This window comes from Salmo trutta, chromosome 7, assembly GCF_901001165.1.
Source record: "Salmo trutta chromosome 7, fSalTru1.1, whole genome shotgun sequence".
Classification (NCBI taxonomy): Eukaryota; Metazoa; Chordata; class Actinopteri; order Salmoniformes; family Salmonidae; genus Salmo; species Salmo trutta.
In genome coordinates this window covers 33,102,287-33,123,280 of record NC_042963.1, presented here as the reverse complement: position 1 = coordinate 33,123,280, position 20,994 = coordinate 33,102,287, and the positions used below count along the sequence as shown (strand labels likewise).

At 42.1% G+C, this 20,994-nt stretch overlaps 2 protein-coding genes across 3 annotated transcripts; both read left to right on the top strand.

Annotated features, from left to right (window-relative positions):
- The first annotated feature begins 12,047 nt into the window (after positions 1 to 12,047).
- Positions 12,048 to 15,727, top strand: cimap1b (ciliary microtubule associated protein 1B). Of its 2 annotated transcripts, none has more exons than XM_029758642.1 (7): positions 12,048 to 12,431; positions 13,139 to 13,257; positions 13,398 to 13,601; positions 14,685 to 14,786; positions 14,980 to 15,101; positions 15,251 to 15,391; positions 15,535 to 15,727. In XM_029758642.1, exons 2-7 carry the CDS (start codon positions 13,146 to 13,148, stop codon positions 15,625 to 15,627), a joined length of 774 nt encoding a protein of 257 aa, XP_029614502.1. In that variant the 5' UTR covers positions 12,048 to 12,431; positions 13,139 to 13,145; the 3' UTR covers positions 15,628 to 15,727. The 2 variants fall into 2 exon arrangements, with proteins under 2 accessions (XP_029614502.1, XP_029614503.1); XM_029758643.1 differs by lacking the exon at positions 12,048 to 12,431 and adding an exon at positions 12,461 to 12,617.
- A 752-nt stretch (positions 15,728 to 16,479) lies between these two features.
- LOC115197268 (rab-like protein 2A) lies at positions 16,480 to 20,447 on the top strand. The gene is made up of 9 exons (XM_029758641.1): positions 16,480 to 17,142; positions 17,312 to 17,341; positions 17,653 to 17,732; positions 17,910 to 17,989; positions 18,085 to 18,139; positions 18,284 to 18,340; positions 18,407 to 18,504; positions 18,621 to 18,704; positions 19,514 to 20,447. The coding sequence occupies exons 1-9, from the start codon at positions 17,036 to 17,038 to the stop codon at positions 19,718 to 19,720; spliced, it is 798 nt and encodes a 265-aa protein (XP_029614501.1). The 5' UTR covers positions 16,480 to 17,035; the 3' UTR covers positions 19,721 to 20,447.
- The last annotated feature ends 547 nt before the right edge of the window (positions 20,448 to 20,994 follow it).

Here is a 20,994-nt window from a genome sequence, read left to right as displayed (position 1 = left end):
ATGACTTTCCACTGGTCTTACACAAAGCTAGAATGACTAAGTATGTGAATGATTCCAATCCACAATCTACATGTCTGCACCCAAAGCCTTACTGAAATGATAAATAAGGAGTTACAGTCAATATAAGAATGGGTAATTAATGATAAATAATAAACTGGTGTTAAATACATCTAAAACTAAAAGCATTGTATTTTCTTCAAAACATTCTCTGAGACCTAAACCTCAACAGTTGGAGTTGTACATAAAGGATGTGACCATTGAGAAAGTTGAGGAAGCTGAACTCCTAGGTATAATATTGGATGGTCAATTAACATGGTCAAGTTATATTGACAAAGTTGTTGTGAAGATGGGGGAGGGTATGTCTGCTGTAATAATATGTTCTTTGTTTTTGACACAAATCAACTGTACTAGTTGTTAAGGCTATGCTCTAGTCCCATTGTGATTACTGTCTGGTAATATGGTCAAGTGCAGCAAAAAAAGACCAAGCAAAGCTGCAGCTGGCTTAAAACAGAGCAGCATGCCTTGCCCTTAACTGCACATACAGAACTAACATCAACAACATGCATGCCAGCCTTTCCTGGTTCAGGATTGACGAGAGATGAATTGCTTCTCCTAGTTTTCATGAGAAATATTACTGTGACAAAAATTCCAGATTGTCTGCATAATCAAATAACATTCAGCTCAGACACCCATACATACCCCACAAGACATGTCACCAGGGGTCTCTTCACAGTTCCCAAGTCCAAAATGAATTCACGGCAACACACAGTATTATACAGAGCCATGATCGCATGGAAGTCCTTTCCATCTCAAATTAATCAGGCAAACAGCAAAATGACCTTTCTAAATCAAATTAAACAACATCTCATGGCACGGTGGGAACTGTGAGGGGACACACACAAACACACACAGACACACACAATTTTTTGGTTCTATTGTTTGTATGTCATTGTATTTTAAATTTGTGTGATTGTCTATCGGTGTATCAGCGTTTTCTTACTTGTCATGCTTCTGAAAAAGCTTACGTGGATCCAAACAAACAGTGACTGGGAAGGAAAACAATCTTTGAAAAACATTTGTTACCAAACCTGGTCCTGGAGATCTTCAGGGTGTGCCGGCTTTTATTCCATCCTGGCACTAAAACAGCCGAACAACCTACTTGATTTTTTAAGTAAAACTTGACTTGTTGAATCTGGGTTATGGTTACTGACCATTGGACACACACACATGCTAACTGACCCTAGTATTATTCACAGAGCCCCCCCCCCCACACACACCCTCAGCTAGAGGACTCCATCTGAGTCAATGTTTGCAGTATGAGAGATGTACAGATGCCCTATCTCAATTTGACCCTGCTCCTCACAGCAGGAAAATAATACTGCAACAACAGGAAATCTTCATTATTGTGTGGATTATAATTCATGGAAATTTTGTACGGGTTGATACATTTTTAGTTAGGGCAAATCAAGTCAGATATTTTAAAATGGAAATTACAAACCTTAGAAGCCTTTTTAAACATTGAATAAGCTACAATTTGCATTTCCTGCTGCATTTGTTTGTGAAAACAGAGTGATCAAATTACGACAGCAGATCTGTAACTAGTTGTTAGTATTGACAACGTCCCGTTGCTGTGACGACAGCCTATCCCCGCTCTCCAATCTGAGCTGGACATTTCCTATTGATCCCTGGCAGGACCTCATTGGCAGCTCTAACTTATTTACGAACCTGTCGCTCCCCACCATCGATCAACATGTCCTTCATCTGAGCCTTAATTATATGCAAAGATTTTCTCATTATTGTGTTTAATCTAATGACAGCAGCCTGCTCCGGCAGGGGCCAGTTCAGAGGTCCTAGAACTATTGGCCCTGGAGGGCAGCGCTACGAGGTGAAGTTTTTAATTAGACAGAGTAATGGGATTCAGACAGAGAGACTCTGATGTCTTTAGAGCTGGAGGTTGGACACGTTGGCATGGAAGGCTGTTTAATAGAAACACACGGTCACAGCATCTAACCTTTATTGACCATGTCTCACAGCTTATCACGGTTTAGCATCAGACTCAAGCATCTATAACCCAAATCTATGCAGGAACCAGCGAGATGAGCAATACAGAGAGATGAGCACCAAACCATAAGTGATGTAGATTTTCATGACATGAAGGGCTCTGGAGCCAGTGTCTGCTGCTAGCCAATCATATTTCACCACTAGGGGGTTCCATTTTTTAATGCACCACTATGGAAGAGCTGCCAATTGGGGGGCACTTTGAGTTGTTTAATCTAAATCTCTCCCTCTCTTTTTACATATCTGTCTGTTTCACTATATACAATATCTCTCCCTTCCTCTCTTTTCCACTTTTCTTTAGTGCTCTCCAGAGAGCACAGTGCTTGACTTGGAATGAAATAGGTGCCGGTACTCATATTGGGTGCCGGTACTGTTTATATTTAGGTGCAGGAGCTCCATAATACATTTGAGTTCATATTTTATAAGATGAACAGGAGCTCAAGCAGTAAAAAATGTGAGATGCCGGTACTTAGCTCCAGTCAGCTCCTACCCAAGGCAAGTACTGGTGATGCTGATACCTTTATCCAAGAAATATAAATATATAACCATGCAAGGACAATAAGTAAAAAAAATCACTCAAAAGTGAGTGGCTGGGGAGAACATTTCCAAAGGCCATAACTGTGTTTTGACCATAGCAATAAACTGTATGAGGATACATTTATTTCATTATATTTAACCTGCTGATCCTTAATTTTCCAAAAAGGTTTTGTTTCAGTTTTTCATTAATCATCGTTTAACAGTCGGCAGCCTACTACTCAGATCTCAAACCCAATTTAACAATATAAAGCTATGAAATGAGTTTGATAGAGAGATGACAATAAACATGTTTGTTATGGTCTCAATCAGGCCTGGGCATAATTATGTAGGCCTACATGTGACACTGTAGAGGTCTGGATGCCAAATGTTTCACTAATGCCAAAGCCACTGTTAGATGAGAGTTTACTTTTATGTGTTCTGCACATTGAAGGCACAGGCACATTTTCAGTCAGTATGAGATGTTAAAACTAACACAATCAAATGTATTTATAAAGCCCTTTTTACATCAGCCGATGTCACAAAGTGCTGTACAGAAACCCAGCCTAAAACCCCAAACAATGCAGATGTAGAAGCACGGTGGCTAGGAAAAACTCCCTGGAAAGGCCAGAACCTAGGACGAAACCTAGAGAGTGGCCAGTCCTCTTCTGGCTGTGCCGGGTGGAGATTATAACAGAACATGGCCAAGATGTTCAAACGTTCATAGATGACCAGCACAGTCAGATAATAATAATAATCACAGGTCAGCACCTCAGGCGTAAATGTCAGTTGGCTTTTCATAGCCGATCATTCAGAGTTAGCAACAGCAAGTGCGGTAGAGAGAGAGTCCAAAGCAGCAGGTCCGGGACAAGGTAGCACGTCCAGTGAACAGGTCAGGGTTCCATAGCCGCAGGCAGAACAGTTGAAACTGGAGCAGCAGCATGACCAGGTGGACTGGGGACAGCAAGGAGTCATCAGGCCAGGTAGTCTTGAGGCATGGTCCTATGGATCAGGTCCTCCGAGAGAAGAGAGAGAGAAAAAGAGAGAGAGAGAATTAGAGGGAGCATACTTAACCTCTCTGGGGTATGTGGGACGATTTCGTCCCACCTACGTAACAGCTACTGAAATTCCAGTGGCGCGATTTTTGAATCGTTAGAAATACTACTACTTCAATTTCTCAAACATATGACTATTTTACAGCTATTTAAAGACAAGAATCTCGTTAATCTAACCCCACTGTCCGATTTCAAAAAGGCTTTACAACGAAAGCAAAACATTAGATTATGTCAGCAGAGTGCCCAGCCAGAAAAAATCAGACAGCCATTTTTCAAGCTAGCATATAATGTCACACAAACCCAAACCACAGCTAAATGCAGCACTAACCTTTGATGATCTTCATCAGATGACACACCTAGGACATTGTGTTATACAATACATGCATGTCTGTTCAATCAAGTTCATATTTATATCAAAAAACTGCTTTTTGCATTAGCATGTGACGTTCAGAAAACGCATAACCCCCGGCAAACTTCCGTTGAATTTACTAACAGTTTGCTAAATTACTCACGATAAACGTTCACAAAAAGCATAACAATTATTTTAAGAATTATAGATACATTACTCCTCTATGCACTCGATATGTCCGATTTTAAAATAGCTTTTCGGATGAAGCACATTTTGCAATAATCTAAGTACATAGCCCGGCATTACAGGGCTAGCTATTTAGATACCCACCCAGGTCAGCCTCCACCAAAATCACATTTCCTATAAGAAAAATGTTCTTACCTTGCTTGTTCTTCATCAGAATACACTGCCAGGACTTCTACTTCAATAACAAATGTTGGTTTGGTCCCAAATAATCCATCGTTATATCCAAACAGCGACGTTTTGTTCGTGAGTTCTAGAATGCTTCTTCACGGTCCCGCGCATGGCGCATTGGCGTGTCAAAAATGTCTAAATATTCCATTACCGTACTTCGAAGCATGTCAACCGCTGTTTAAAACCAATTTTTATGCCATTTATGTCGTAGAGAAGTGATAATATTCCGACCGGGAGTATGCATTGAGCCTAAACAGCCGAATAAAATTTCTCCTCGGGAGCGACTCGTGCACGCGCCTCATTCAAAGGTCCTCTGAGCATCCACTTACAAAAGGCGATAATCTGTTTCAACCTGAGGCTCCCTCGTAAACCTTCAGGTTTTTCGCGGGCTCTGAGAGCCTATTGGAGCCCTGGGAATTGTCACGTTACAGCTAAGATCCTTACTTTTCAATAAAAAGATGCAAGACGCACGACTCCTTGTCAGACAGGGTACTTCCTGCTTGAAACCTTGTCAGGTTTTTGCCTGCCATAGGAGTTCTGTTATACTCACAGACACCATTCAAACAGTTTTAGAAAATTCAGAGTGTTTTCTATCCAAACCTGAACAATAATATGCATATTCTAGCTTCTGAGTTGGTGTAGGAGGCAGTTAAAAATGGGAACATATTTTTTCCAAAATTCTCAATACTGCCCCCTAGCCCAGACAGGTTAAATTCACACAGGACACCGGATAAGGCATGAGAAATACTCCAGATATAACAGACTGACCCTAGCCCGCCGACACAAACTATTGTAGCATAAATACTGGAGGCTGAGACAGGAGGGGTCGGGAGACACAGTGGCCCTGTCCGGCGATACCCCCAGACAGGGCCAAACAGGCAGGATACAACCCCACCCACTTTCTCAAGGCACAGCCCCCACACACCTAGAGGGATATCTTCAACCACCAACCTACTAACCTGAGACAAGGCCGAGTATAGCCCACGAAGGCCTCCCCCACGGCACAAACCCGAGGGGGGCGCCAACCCGGATAGGAAGATCACGTCAGTGACTTAACCCACTCAACTGACGCACCCCTCCTAGGGACGGCATAGAAGAGCACCAGTAAGCCAGTGACTCAGCCCACGTAATAGGGTTAGAGGCAGAGAATTCCAGTGGAGAGAGGGGAACCGGCCAGGCAGAGACAGCAAGGGTGGTTCGTCGCTCCAGTGCCTTTCCGTTCACCTTCATACCCCTGGGCCAGACTACACTCAATCATAGAACCTACTGAAGAGATGAGTCTTCAATAAAGTCTTAAAGGTCGAAACCGAGTCTGCGTCTCTCACATGGGTAGGCAGACCATTCCATAAAAATGGAGCTCTATAGGAGAAAGCCCTGCATCCAGCTGTTTGCTTAGAAATTCTAGGGACAGTAAGGAGGCCTGCGTCTTGTGACTGTAGTGTACGTGTAGGTATGTACGGCAGGACCAAATCGGAAAGATAAGTAGGAGAAAGCCCATGTAATGCTTTGTAGGTTAGCAGTAAAACCTTGAAATCAGCCCTAGCCTTAACAGGAAGCCAGTGTAGAGAGGCTAGCACTGGAATAATATGATAACATTTTTTCGTTCTAGTCAAGATTCTAGCAGCTGTGTTCTTCATATGTTCATCAAAAGAGAGATCAAGGTCCAGAGTAACGCCGAGGTCCTTTAGAGTTTTATTTGAGTTTTATTTGAGATGACCATACAACCATCAGGATAAATTGTCAGATCCAACAGAAGATCTCTTTGTTTCTTAGGACCTAGAACTAGCATCTCTGTTTTGTCCGAGTTTAAAAGTAAAAAATGTGCTGCCATCCACTTGTCTGAAACACAGGCTTCCAGGGAGGGCAATTTTGGGGCTTCACCATGTTTCATCAAAATGTACAGCTGTGTATCGTCCACATAGCAGTGAAAGTTAACATTATGTTTCCGAATGAAATCACCAAGAGGTAAAATATGTAGTGAAAACAATAGTGGTCCTAAAACGGAACCTTGAGGAACACCGAAATTTACAGTTGATTTGTCAGAAGACAAACCATCCACAGAGACAAACTGACATCTTTCCGACAGATAAGATCTAAACCAGGCCAGAACTTATCCATGTAGACCAATTTGGGTTTCCAATCTCTCCAAAAGAATGTGGCAATCGATGGTATCAAAAGCAGCACTAAGGTCTAGGAGCACGAGGACAGATGCAAAGCCTTGGTCTGATGCCATTAAAAGGTAATTTACCACCTTCACGAGTGCAGTCTCAGTGCTATGACGGGGTCTAAAACCAGACTAAAGCGTTGTTTCTCTTCAGGAAGGCAGTGAGTTGCTGCGCAACAGCTTTTTCAAAATGTTTTGAGAGGAATTGGAGATTCGATATAGGCTAAAAAGTTTTTAATATTTTCTGGGTCAAGATTTGGCTTTTTCAAGAGAGGCCTTATTACTGCCACTTTTAGTGAGTTTGGTACACATCCAGTGGATATGGAGCTGTTGATTAAATTTAACATAGGAGGGCCAAGCACAGGAAGCAGCTCTTTCAGTAGTTTAGTTGGAATAGGGTCCAGTATGCAGCTTGAAGGTTTAGAGGCCAAGACTATTTTCATGTGTCAAGAGATATAGAATTAAAAAACTTGAGTGTAATTTGCTTTCTTATGTCCGTAATTTGCTTTCTTATGATCATGATCTTTTCGTGAAAGAAGATCACATTTTGTGTCGTTCTTATTCTCCTCAAATAAGTTGGAAAAATAGGATGATCGAGCAGCAGTGAGGGCTCTTCGATACTGCACGGTATTGTCTTTCCAAGCTAGTTGGAAGACTTCCAGTTTGGTGTAACGCCATTCTCAGTTTGTAGCTGCCAGTTGAGGACTTGTGAGGCATCTGTTTCTCAAACTAGACACTCTAAAGTACTTGTCCTCTTGCTCAGTTGTGCACTGCATGTATTGTAGCTAGGGATTTTAACAAGGCTAATCTGAAAACAAGGCTCCCTAAATTCTATCAGCATATCAATTGCGCTACGAGGGCTGGCAAAACCCTAGATCATTGTTATTCTAACTTCCGCGACGCATATAAGGCTCTCCCCCACCCACCTTTCTCCCCCAGACCTGACCACGACTCCATTTTGTTGCTTCCAGCCTATAGACAGAAACTAAAACAGGAAGCTCCCGCGCTCAGGTCTGTTCAACGCTGGTCCGACCAATCGGATTCCACGCTTCAAGATTGCTTCGATCACGTGGACTGGGATATGTTCCGCGAACAACAACATTGATGAATATGCTGATTCGGTGAGCGAGTTTATTATCAAGTGCATCCGTGATGTCGTACCCACAGCGTCTATTAAAACATTCCCAAACCAGAAACCGTGGATTGATGGCAGCATTCGCTCAAAACTGAAAGCGCGAACCACTGCTTTTAATCAGGGCAAGGTGACCGGAAACATGACCGAATACAAACAGTGTAGCCATTCCCTCCGCAAAGCAATCAAACAAGCTAAGCGTCAGTATAGAGACAAAGTAGAGTCGCAATTCAACGGCTCAGACACGAGAGGTATGTGGCTGGGTCTACAGTCAATCACAGATTATAAAAGGAAAACCAGCCCCGTCGCGGACCAGAATGTCTTGCTCCCAGACAGACTAAACAACTTATTTGCTCGCTTTGAGGACAATACAGTGCCACTGACACGGCCCGCTACCAAAACCTGCGGGCTCTCCTTCACTGCAGCCGACGTGAGCAAAACATTTAAATGTGTCAACCCTCGCAAGGCTGCAGGCCCAGACGGCATCCCCAGCCGCGTCCTCAGAGCATGTGCAGACCAGCTGGCTGGTGTGTTTACGGACATATTCAATCAATCCTTATCCCAGTCTGCTGTCCCCACATGCTTCAAGAGGGCCACCATTGTTCCTGTTCCCAAGAAAGCTAAGATAACTGAGCTAAATTACTACTGCTCCGTAGCACTCACTTCTGTCATCATGAAGTGCTTTGAGAGACTAGTCAAGGACCATATCACCTCCACCCTACCTGACACCCTAGACCCACTCCAATTTGCTTATCGCCCCAATAGGTCCACAGATGACGCAATCGCAATCACACTGCACACTGCCCTAACCCATCTGGACAAGAGGAATACCTATGTGAGAATGCTGTTCATCAATTACAGCTCAGCATTTAGCACCATAGTACCCTCCAAACTCTTCATCAAGCTCGAGACCCTGGGTCTCGACCCGGCCCTGTGCAACTGGGTCCTGGACTTCCTGACGGGGCCGCCCCCAGGTGGTGAGGGTAGGTAACAACATCTCCACACCGTTGATCCTCAACACTGGGGCCCCACAAGGGTGCGTTCTCAGCCCCACAAGGGTGCATTCGCAGCAGCGCCTCGTCAACCTCAGGAGGCTGAAGAAATTTGGCTTGTCACCAAAAACACTCACAAACTTTTACAGATGCACAATCGAGAGCATCCTGTCGGGCTGTATCACCGCCTGGTACGGCAACTGCTCCGCCCATAACCGTAAGGCTCTCCAGAGGGTAGTGAGGTCTGCACAACGCATCACCGGGGGCAAACTACCTGCCCTCCAGGACACCTACACCACCCGATGTCACAGGAAGGCCAAAAAGATCATCAAGGACAACAACCACCCGAGCCACTGCCAGTTCACCCCGCTATCATCCAGAAGACGAGGTCAGCACAGATGCCTCAAAGCAGGGACCAAGAGACTGAAAAACAGCTTCTATCTCAAGGTCATCAGACTGTTAACTTCAATGGGCTACGTGGGACGCTAGCCCATTGAACAGCCAGTGAAATATCAGGGCGGCAAATTCAAAAACATCAAAATATCATAATTCAACTTTCTCAAACATACAACTATTTTACACCATTTTAAAGATACACTTCTCCTTGATGTAACCACATTGTCCGATTTCAAAAAGGCTTTACAGCGAAAGCAAAACATTAGATTATGTTAGGAGAGTACATAGACAAAAATAATCACACAGCCATTTTCCAAGCAAGGACATGTGTCAATAAAACCCAAAACACAGCTAAATGAAGCACTAACCTTTGACGATCTTCATCAGATGATACTCCTAGGACATTATGTTACACAATACATGTATGTTTTGTTCGATAAAGTTCATATTTATATCCAAAAACAGCATTTTACATTGGCGCGTGATGTTCAGAAAATGTATTCCCACCAAAACGGCCGGTGAATGCGCACATCAATTTACAAAAATACTCATCATAAACGTTGACAAAATATATAACAATTATTTAAAGAATTATAGATAGACTACTCCTGGATGCAACCGCTGTGCCAGATTTTAAAATAGCTTTACGGAGAAAGCACATTTTTCAATATTCTGAGTACATAGCTCAGCCATCACAGCGAGCTATACAGACACCCGCCAAGTTCGGCGCAACCTAAACTCAGAATTATTATTAGAAATATTGTCTTACCTTTGCTGATCTTTGTCAGAATGCACTCCCAAGACTGCTACTTCCACAATAAATTTTGATTTTGTTCGAAATAATCCATATTTATGTCCAAATACCTCCGTTTTGTTTGTGCGTTCAGGTCACTATCCAAAGGCATAACGCGCAAGCGCGGTACCAGAGACAAAAAGTCAAAATGTTCCATTACCGTACTTAGAAGCAGGTCAAACGCTGTTTAAAATCAATCTTTATGGCATTTTTTACGTAAAATTGCGATAATATTCCAACCGGACAATAGCATATTCATTCAAGAAGAAAAAGAAGGAATGGCGCACTCATGTGACCGCGCATATCCAATCCCTTTGTCCACAGGCAGTCCACTCAGTAACTGAGCTCCTATTATCTGCCCAGTGACAGGAGAATGCTCAAACCCCTTTCTGAAGGCTGTTGACAGCCAATGGAAGCCTTAGGAAGTGCAACGTCACCCCACAGACACTGTAGTTTCGAAAGAGAATCAAAAGAAGAACTACAATTCTCAGACTTTCCACTTCCTGCTTGGATTTTTCTCAGGTTTTTGCCTGTTATACTCACAGACACCATTCAAACAGTTTTAGAAACTTCAGAGTGTTTTCTATCCAAATCTACTAATAATATGCATATTCTAGTTTCTGGGCCAGAGTAGTAACCTGTTTAAATTGGGTACGTTTTTCATCCGGCCGTGAAAATACTGCCCCCTACACCCCAACAGGTTAAACAGCCATCACTAACATTGAGTGGCTGCTGCCAACGTACTGACTCAACTCCAGCCATTTTAATAATGGAAAAATTTATGTAATAAATGTATCACTAGCCACTTTAAACAATGCCACTTCATATGTTTACATACCTACATTACTCATCTCATATGTATATACTGTACTCTATACCATCCACTGCATCTTGCCTATGCTGTTCTATACCATCACTCATTCATACATTTTTTTATGTACATATTCTTATTCATTCCTTTACACTTCCTTTACACTTGTGTGTATAAGGTAATTGTTGTGAAATTGTTAGGTTAGATTACTCGGATATTACTGCATTGTCGGAACTAGAAGCACAAGCATTTCGCTACACTCGCATTAACATCTGCTAACCATGTGTATGTGACAAATACAATTTTATTTCATTTGCTGATAATGGGCCTCTGTACGCCTATGTAGATATACCATTAAAAGTCAGATGCTTCCAGCTACAATAGTCATTTACAACATTAACAATGTGTACACTGTATTTCTGATTAATTTTATGTTATTTTAAATGCACAAAAAAGAGGTGCTTTTCTTTAAAAAAACAAGGACATTTCTAAGTGACCACAAACTTTTGATAGGTAGTGTGTATATATATATTTTTTTATTTTATTTATTTTTTATTATTGTTTGCATACTGATATGTGACACGTGTTAATGCCAAAGTAACATGCAAAACAGGCAAGCCCCCCATTTTTGCTAAACACGTGGGGCTCAAAATAATGGGTCGCCACTCGCTGAATTAAATGCAATTGTACATTTTAATACTTTGAAAATAAAACGCTTGGTATATGCTCACTGCTCCGTTGACATTTCAGAGATAAGCTTGTTTTAGTGAGAAATCTTCAAAAAAGCACAGGAATTTCGAATAAATATGAAAAGCGTATCCTGAAATATAACACGTCATGTCTCTAAATCGATATCCATTTTACCTCTATGAAGAAAGATGACATGTTCAACGGGAAAGTGAGCCTGTCAGATAGACTGCAGCCTTAATTATTGCACACATCAGAGTCAAATACTTTATATAAAACAAACTTCACGTCAGGATAGGCAACCGAAATTAATAATTAATGTATGTGTGTTATAATAAACAGGTAAGGGCGACATTTTGCCGGGGGCGGCACTGGGCGGGGGCGGGCGCTGAATTGGGGGTTCGCACAGGGTGCCATACAAGTTAGAATCGCCACATATTCTTGAAACAAATAGCCACACCGAAAACTGCAGACTAAAATGCTTTCTGCTACTAAGATCAGTGAAATGTAGGCTAAATTGACAACGGATTGAAGGGCAGAAATCTCAACTAGCGAGCAAGTCGCAGCAAAGAACGCGAAGGAGGGGAGAATTCAGGCATAACACCTGTTGTGATTGGGAGTCCCATAAAACAACGCACAATTGGTCCAGCGTCGTCCGGGTTTGGCCGTGATTGTAAATTAGAATTTGTTCTTAACTGACTTGCCTAGTTAAATAAAGGTTAAATAAAATAATACAATTGGTTTTCTTCGAGGATTATCTACCCCCCACCCCTACAGACACACACCAAGAAACGAAATGATCTCTTTGAACAAGTTCTGACTGCATTGCATTACAGAAAAAACGGAATAATTTTGTCCTTCATTTTTGGTAATCGTAAACAGGTTTATTTTTTTGCCACATTGTTAATTTAAAGCCAACCTGCCTGTCAAAATAGCGTCTCCATGGTAACGTAGTCATAGTGAGCATGAGGACAACCAAAGTCAAACAATCAGAGCTCCAAGTGTTTGGTCCTAGGGAGCACCCAGTGCGGAGAAGACCAGTGCCGAGAAGACCACGAACAATACAGGTTGGCCATTTAGATCAGGTGGATTTTTCTTATATCAATATTTATCTTGCCAACAGCTGGCCATTTACATAAACGGGCAATTTGAATACAGCCAGACCAGAAGGCAGACGCGCAGTCACCTGGTCATGGTCGGTGTGGAAGATATATCTTTTATCGCCCGTGTCCTATATTGTCAACAGTATGGTGGTAGGTCTATATTGTTATGATGAATTCATATCTGTTCATAGTTTCAGCACTAGTATGCTGTTATAAACTTTTATTTCAGAGAGAGGTCTCAATTAAGGGGAAATGTTATGTCTAACGTCGAGGCAGTGGAGACCCATAAATAGTATAATTTATGTATTAATATAACTAACTTACAACAGATAAAACAGGGCTATTTTATTGAGTAAAGCAACTAAACAGTCGTCACACTGATTTTGCTCAAGAATGTAAGACATTTTAATGCGCAGCTGAGCACATCCCATTATGACATAAATTATGTGCACACCACTATTGCACCACAGTTAGTTTGGAACACCAACCAAACAGACGAACGAGCTCCAGACACCAGCACTAACTCACCAGCTCTAAAAAGTTAGGCAGTTACCCAAATTAAGGCAATCTGCTTTCCACTATCCTAAAAAGGCCGTTTTTAATGAAACACTATTGGTATGAGCATCCAGCAAGTTTAAATTTACTCTAATTCCATCTGTCCTTGTCCACAGACTAATCATGTCAGGCACTGATGTTTGGGTTGGCTCCTGGAGGCCCCACAAGCCTAGAGGCCCCATCGCTGCACTCTACAGCAGCCCTGGACCCAAGTATGCCCTGCCTGGAGCGACAGGTACAACTAACTTAGTGATTGACTGACTTATTGATTTATTGATTGATTTGTTATTAACCTTTTGATTAGTTGGTTGATTGTTTTTTATTTTGGGGTATAAAAAGACACATGGGCAATCATCTTCGCCTATTCTTCTTCAGGTCTGAACTACCATGACCCCAGGAAGCTGAAAGCACCGGCCTTCAGTTTTGGGACACGCCATCGCCAGTTCAGCTCAGACTGCTCCCCCGGGCCAGGGTACTTGGTTCCCTCCAACATCACCAGGATTGGGCGTGACGGGACCCCTGCATACTCCCTCTACAGCCGCCCCAATGACCCCCAGCTGTTCCAAACCCCCGGACCTGGTCAGTAACACACACCCTTTCTTTTTTGCTCCATCTGCATGTGTTTTATGTGAGGACGCACAGCACAGTGGTGCCTTAATGATACCAGTCAGACAGAATGCGGGTGGTACTCAAACAGTGGGTCTAAAATATGACTAACACCTCCTTAACATCTGGAAAATCAACATGCATTGCTTGCTGTTTGGGGTTTTAGGCTGGGTTTCTGTACAGCACTTTGTGACATCAGCTGATGTAAGAAGGGCTTTATAAATACATTTGATTGATTGATTGATGTTACAGTCACAAAAAACAAACTGGTCCTCAGACATCACAGTGTCATTTCACATTTTCTGGTACATTTACATGTTTCTTTTACAGATAACAACAATTCTATAATTTCTACATCCAATTTAATAAAATGTCAACGTTTCTTTTCAAGAAGTGGGAACCCTTGAACAGACTGAGGAATTGTTTTCAGCGACAATGTTGATAACCTCCGTTCACATTGGTTCTGATCAAGAGACTATAAATCATGATTTTTCAAACGACACATCTGTCAAGTTCTAAAGCCTAAAATCTGCTATTTATTATTATTATTATTATTTTTTTAAAATAACTACCAGTTTGCTTAGACAGAGAAAGCCAATAGGCTAATGTAAGACACAACTATTTTAAGAAATGTCCAAATCCACAAACGTAAAATCCTATCTTAACTAAGGTGTGAAGTCTTATCAACCCCGAGGGCCACCAAGGCCAAAGCCTTATATTTTTTCATCATTAAACAACGATCACCTTTGGAATCTATTACATCAGAAGGACATCATCATATCCATTATCAGGACAGACCACCTCCATAGAGGAATGTAGCGGGAAGATAAACAAGGCTAAACATTGGGCTGCGTCTCAAATGGCAACCTTTAGCTCAGGTCCACCTGTATATAAAATGTATGCACGCATGATTAAGTCGCTTTGGATAAACACACACACTTGTGAGTACACACACACACACACACTCACAAGCATGCTCAAAACTCACACCGTCTCAGAAACTACACACACATACAGACTCAAGACTTCATTCTAACTGTCTGTTTGGTGTTTCAGGACGCTACTCCCCGGAGAGGTCAGGGAAGTCTGCATATTACTCTGCCCCTGCCTATTCCCTGTCTGCCAGGAGCAAAGGCTTCCGCAACGACCAGACCCCAGGTAACATCCTCTTCAATAAATCCAACACTGTGGCTTTAAGAGACATGGAATAGAATGTTAGCTGTAGAATTTTAAAATGTGATCGATCAAATATTCAGTGAGCATGTTCGATGAACACTGAAAATATGATAGAACTGTGGAATAGAATGTTGGTGTATTTACGAAATGTGATTGTTTGTGTCCTCTCTCTCAGGCCCTGCTGCTTACATGCTGCCGTCTGTGCTGGGGCCAGCCACCGTCAACAAAACCTCCGCCCCTAACTTCTCCCTTCGAGGACGCAGCAAGATCGGCAGCTTCCACGAGGACCTGCAGAAGGTAGATCTGACATGTCAAACACAGACTCTTCAAAATTTACATCTCATCTGTCCTCTTTATCGATGATGGACAGATTGAGTTAGTAGGCCTATCGTTCACTGTTTTCTTCCCTCACACTTATTCCCTGTGTGTTTCCATCTGTACATCAGACTCCTGGCCCAGGGACATACAGAGTGGTGGACCCCTGCACCTACAAACACAAACCCCCCCACTACAGCATGACAGGACGCAACAGCATGCCTGGAGACACCACCAGGAAACCAGGCCCTGGAGCTCACCACCCTGAACAGGCAAGACATCTCATCATAACCATATCATACTTCTATAACTGTGTACTTATACAATAATTAAAATAGTCAAATATCTTCTACAAAGTTTGTTTCTACCCTCCGTTGCATGGGTAATGCACTAACTGCCCGTCTTCCGTTCCTAGGTGACCTTCACCAGGATCAAACCTCCAAGCTTCTCTTTCGGAATTCGTCATTCTGAGTTCATCGCTCCGCTTATCGTGGACTTGGCAGAATAGGAACCCTTCCCATTCCTCCATTTACCTCATTCCTTCCCAACATCCCTTTTCCTCATCCCTACCCCCTTATCCCAGCAATAAATTCAGCAGTATCAAAATGCTCTACAGTGAAGAAAGTAGTTAATTGTGCCTTATTGTTCTTATGTATTGCCTATCCTGCATGGAGAACCATGATGCTGGAAGACAAGCTAACCTGATAATCACATAATCCTTGTTGATGATGAAAAACAAAAGTATATTTTTCATATGAAGGCTATGTTTTATCACATCAATTTGATTTGAATAACTGAGAAAAACGGCTATCACGTACGCGTGAACGTTATGAATACTTATGTGGGGGAAAAGGATTAGGCTTGTACTACCCAAACACTAGTTCACCTGTGGCCTCCCTTCATATTTTGTGTCACTTGTTTGTTGCATGAATGCTATGATTTGGGGAACACTTTTTTTTGGCCCAATACTGTTTTAATTTGCACATATTTTACCACATGAGACTCAGAGTGTGATATTATGCCAAAGGTTTATGACCACTTTCAGTATTAAAATTATTCTGAAATACCTAGTGTTATAATATTTTATTGTTCCAATACCAAAGATGTGGTTTGATATAACATTGATCTGACATGATTCTTCTCAAACCAAAATGACTTGGCTATGTTCACTCACGTCAAACGTGTACAATTGTGGTAATAAATAACGCTAGTTATAAATAAATACATTTTCAACGAATATACTTTTTTCTGTCATGGAAAAATAAACCTTTGGACAATCTTTGGAAATAGCCCAAAATAACCCATTTTCAGGCAATAATAGGAACAGCCTCGTACAAAAAAGGGGGCCTTTAAGCGTCTGCGTTGCATAGAAACAGAAATTCTCCGGAGGAAGCTGTTGCTACAAAAACATGAAGATGCTAACTACAACGTTTTGAAAACTAGCGTTTTGCCAACGATAACGTTTTTCTACTTATTTGGTAGACTACGGACCGCTAAAGCAGGTTGCTAGATATAGCGTTATATCAGGGACATAGCAATATCCCTGACTGTGTGTTATGTTAGCTACCCTAACAAGTAGCCACTGCACTGGCTAGGCTAACGTTACTGTAGACAGCTAACCAACGTCGGGTTGAAAACATGCCCGTTTCGACAGCTAGGTAATAAGTTAACTTAGACATGACTTCGAATGGGTTTGGGTCATATTTTAATTAAATGCATGCAAATATGTGTAGCTATATCTAGTTAGTTAGCTAACGTTAAGCGATTACTTACCGTTAATCACAGACTAAGTGCATTCCTTTTGCTAGCTAACTTCTAGCCACATACTTTACTGTAGCTAGCTAACGTTAGTTTACGTTCGCTAACTAGCTAAGCTGCTGTGAGACGCAGCTCATCCCCCCCTTCCTAAAGGTAGAATGGCAGGGGACGCCAGTGGCATTCCTGAACTGGACCAAGATAAATATGATGCAGATGAAGAAGTCAAGATAATCTGCCTTGGAGACAGTGCAGTGGGAAAATCCAAGTAAATTAGATGGGGAGCATGCCATCTTTTTCTTGTCATTTTGTCACTGCAAATACATCTCAAAGATGCTGAACGTTCTCAGTAAAGGTAACTACATTTTATATCAGCAGTAGTGCTTACTATTTGTGACCCAGTAGGAGATGTTAACAACTGCTTCTTTGTTTTACAGGCTGATGGAGAGGTTTCTGATAGACGGATAGTATCCTTTCTCACACTGGCGCTCTCATCTATGATTTCTGTAATTGGGTTTTGAGTGTTGCATGATCGCAGAAGAAATTCATCAGTCTTTTAGCTTGATGTAGCTAACTAAGTAACGTTTTGTGTTGCCTAATATTGATAGTTTTAAACTGAAAGAAACCCAATGCCTTCTCAATAGTTCATGCAGTAACTGATTTGGCTTGTAGCAGGTTAGTCATCCAGTGTGCCGACAGGCCTTTTGACCAGCAATGTGTAGCTACAGTATAGAGTGTTGACAAAGTTGTTTATTCTATTCCCTAACTTGTTTTCCAGTCATCCCCAGCAGCTGTCAACCTATGCCCTGACGCTCTACAAATACACTACCACCATCGACAGCAAGGCTGTATTAGTAGGTATGTTTATCAGTTGTTTTCTTATCAACATGTCTGGTTTAGACTGAAGAGTTGTTAAGGCTATAGTAAACTGATTGGTTATTGCTGTGAACCATAATCTTGACATTATGTTATCTGGTTGACTTGCTATCTGTTTGGTTGCCTTCAGCTGTGTTTGTGCTTATGTCTGCCCCAAAGACTTCTGGGATACGGCCGGACAGGAGAGGTTCCAGAGCATGCATCCCTCATACTACCACAAGGCTCACGCCTGTATCATGGTAAGACTTCACACTAGCTGCTAAGACAATAACATTACTTCAAGGCTCATACTTATGTCATAGCCTGTATCATTGACTGTACTTGTCTTTGTCAGGTGTTTGATGTGCAGAGGAAGATCACCTATAAGAACCTGACCAGCTGGTATACAGGCCTGAGGGAGTACAGGCCTGAGGGAGTACAGGCCTGCGGGAGTACAGGCCTGAGGGAGTACAGGCCTGAGGGAGTACAGGCCTGAGGGAGTACAGGCCTGAGGGAGTACAGGCCTGAGGGAGTACAGGCCTGAGGGAGTACAGGCCTGAGGGAGTACAGGCCTGAGATCCCCTGTGTGGTGGTGGCTAATAAGATAGATGGTGAGTCCAGCCACACAGGCTAATTCTAATAATATTTTATTTGTATTTTTACTCTGTTGTTTGCAGCTGATATGAAGGTGACCCAGAGGAACTTTAACTTTGCCAAGAAGCAGGGACTTCCTTTGTACTTTGTATCTGCTGCTGATGGGACCAACGTAGTCAAGGTGAGGATGGACAACATTGTCCTTAAGAGACACACAATACTCTGTATACTATATTCCTTTGCTTAATAAAACTAAAACTTGGAAAACCCTTTTCTGTCTTTCAAAATGTTTCCCAGATGTTGAAAGAAACAATCAAAATGGCAATGTCTTACAAGCAGAACTCTAGTGACTTCATGGATGAAGTAATGCAGGAGCTGGAGGTACAGTACATATTTCCCTCTAGATATTAGCTCACTGATATTGTACACTCATATCTTTTGCTGTTTCCATCTCCTTAATTTACTGCAGCTATTTCACTGACAGTTGTTCTGGTTATGACATTAGAATGAATGTATTTGGTTGAGTTCACATTTAATTGAACAGAAAATGGGAATGATAACACATTTGGTCTGGCGTTTAGGGTCTGCTCTTCAAGGTTGCTCCCCACCCAAGGAAATGCTCAGGTAATGAACCTAAACAAAGCTAGGGGTAAGGGAGCAGAGTATCTGCCATGCCCTTGATAAACAGAAGAGCAGAACCAGAAGGCAGCAGTTTTCTGAGGTCTATTTGAAAGAAGTGCCATCATGTGTGTTCAATGTCTGATTGATCAGAAACTCAGCTGATACTGTCAGCTTACTAATCATGTGACTGACTTGAATTCATGCCAGAACCAGCTTCGCTCGATGTATTTGACTGACAGTTGCTCTGGATAAGATTACCTTTAAGTCATTTAGCAGGCTGACTCAGCTAAATCATATTGCCACAAGCAGCACTGCAGATATTGCGATGAGCAAGATGCATGACTTCTTTTCACAGTCACACAGTATCTGCGCATGTGCACGGGTTTACTTCACACTTTTACAATGTGGTAGCCACGGGACCAAAACAGCAGAGAAGTTGAGCCTCGCGCTTCAACGCTGTTAGTTGTTGGGGAAATTGACTCACTATGCTGTTTACTTTCTGCATCTACGTCATATCGCTGAGTCTACCTTTTAATAATATGTTTTTTTTGTTCATCCTTGACCTGTAGAACTTTGAGCTGGCGCAGAAGAAGGAGGAGTCGTTAGAGATGGCTGAGGGACTGAAACCAGAGAGTCCCGAGTCTGGCTGGATGTTGCTGTGGATACATTATCCTCACATTATGGACACATTATCTTTACATTATACTGGCATTGTGAATATGAGAGCAGATTCTGACTGCACCGCAGCTATGGATTCTGTGGATATGTTATCCTAACTGTGTTGACATGATACCTCTTTGCCATGGGAGAGCTGTGCTCCAGAGTCTGTAACTGATGTTGTGGATATGTTATATTCACATTATTCTCACATTGTGGACATGTTGTGCTTACGTCCTCATGTTTTTATTTTGTGTTTTATTTTATGCCATGGAAGAGACATGCTTTTGTGGGGCTGATGCTGCAGAAAATGTTAACCTATGAGCCATATAATAGTAGTGACCTATGAGAGCTGGGGCATTCTATTGATGTGAGAACAAACATATTGTAGGATAGATGTTGTGGCAGGCATGGTGAACGTGTGCCAGTGTTTGACGCAGGCTATTTGAGGTTAATCTAGAATGTGATGTGTTGTAAAATGTGGGACACGCTCTATACCTATAATCTCTATTCTTGCTATTTTACGATAGCAAAGTGAAACTGTGAATGTGAACTCTCTTTGCTACTTTGTCATCAGCTTTTGCCCTCTTATGCCTTTACCATGTGTGGCATGTGTATGGCGATTTGTACAATGTGATAGTGAAGTACATGTATGTAAAGGCTGCTATTGTTGCTCTTAAGTGCTACAGTGTAAAGCCAGCGCTTTTATAGGTCATGCCTTTAATGTATCTTAACCAATGAATGTACCTTGTAACCATGTGATGGCATTAGCGACTGTGTGGTTTTACTCCTCAACACTTGTGACCTGGCTGCATCAGTAAAAGACTGCATCAATGTCACCAATAATTAATTCCAGTGGAGTTACTGGTTAGATATACACTGAGTGTATTTCTCACCCCCCACCCCTTTTGCTCTCAGAACAGCCTCAAATCATCAGGGCATGGACAGTACAAGGTGTCGAAAACATTACACAGAGATGCTGGCCCATGTTGACTCCAATGCTTCCCACAGTTGTTTCAAGTTGGCTGGATGTGCTTTGGGTGGTGGACCATTCTTGATACACACGGGAAACTGTTGAGTGTGAAAAACCCAGCAGCGTTGCAGTTCTTGACACAAACTGGTGCGCCTGGGACCTACTACCATACCCGGTTCAAAGGCACTTAAATATTTTGTCTTGCCCATTCACCCTCTGAATGGCGCACATACACAATCCATGTCTCAAGGCTTAGAAATCCTTTAACCTGTCTCCTCCCATTCATCTACACTGACTGAAGTGGATTTAACAAGTGACATCAATAAGGGATCATACAGTATCTTTCACCTGGTCAGTCTGTCATAGAAAGAACAGGTGTTCTTAATGTTTTGTACACTCAGTGTAAAGTGTTGCAGAAGT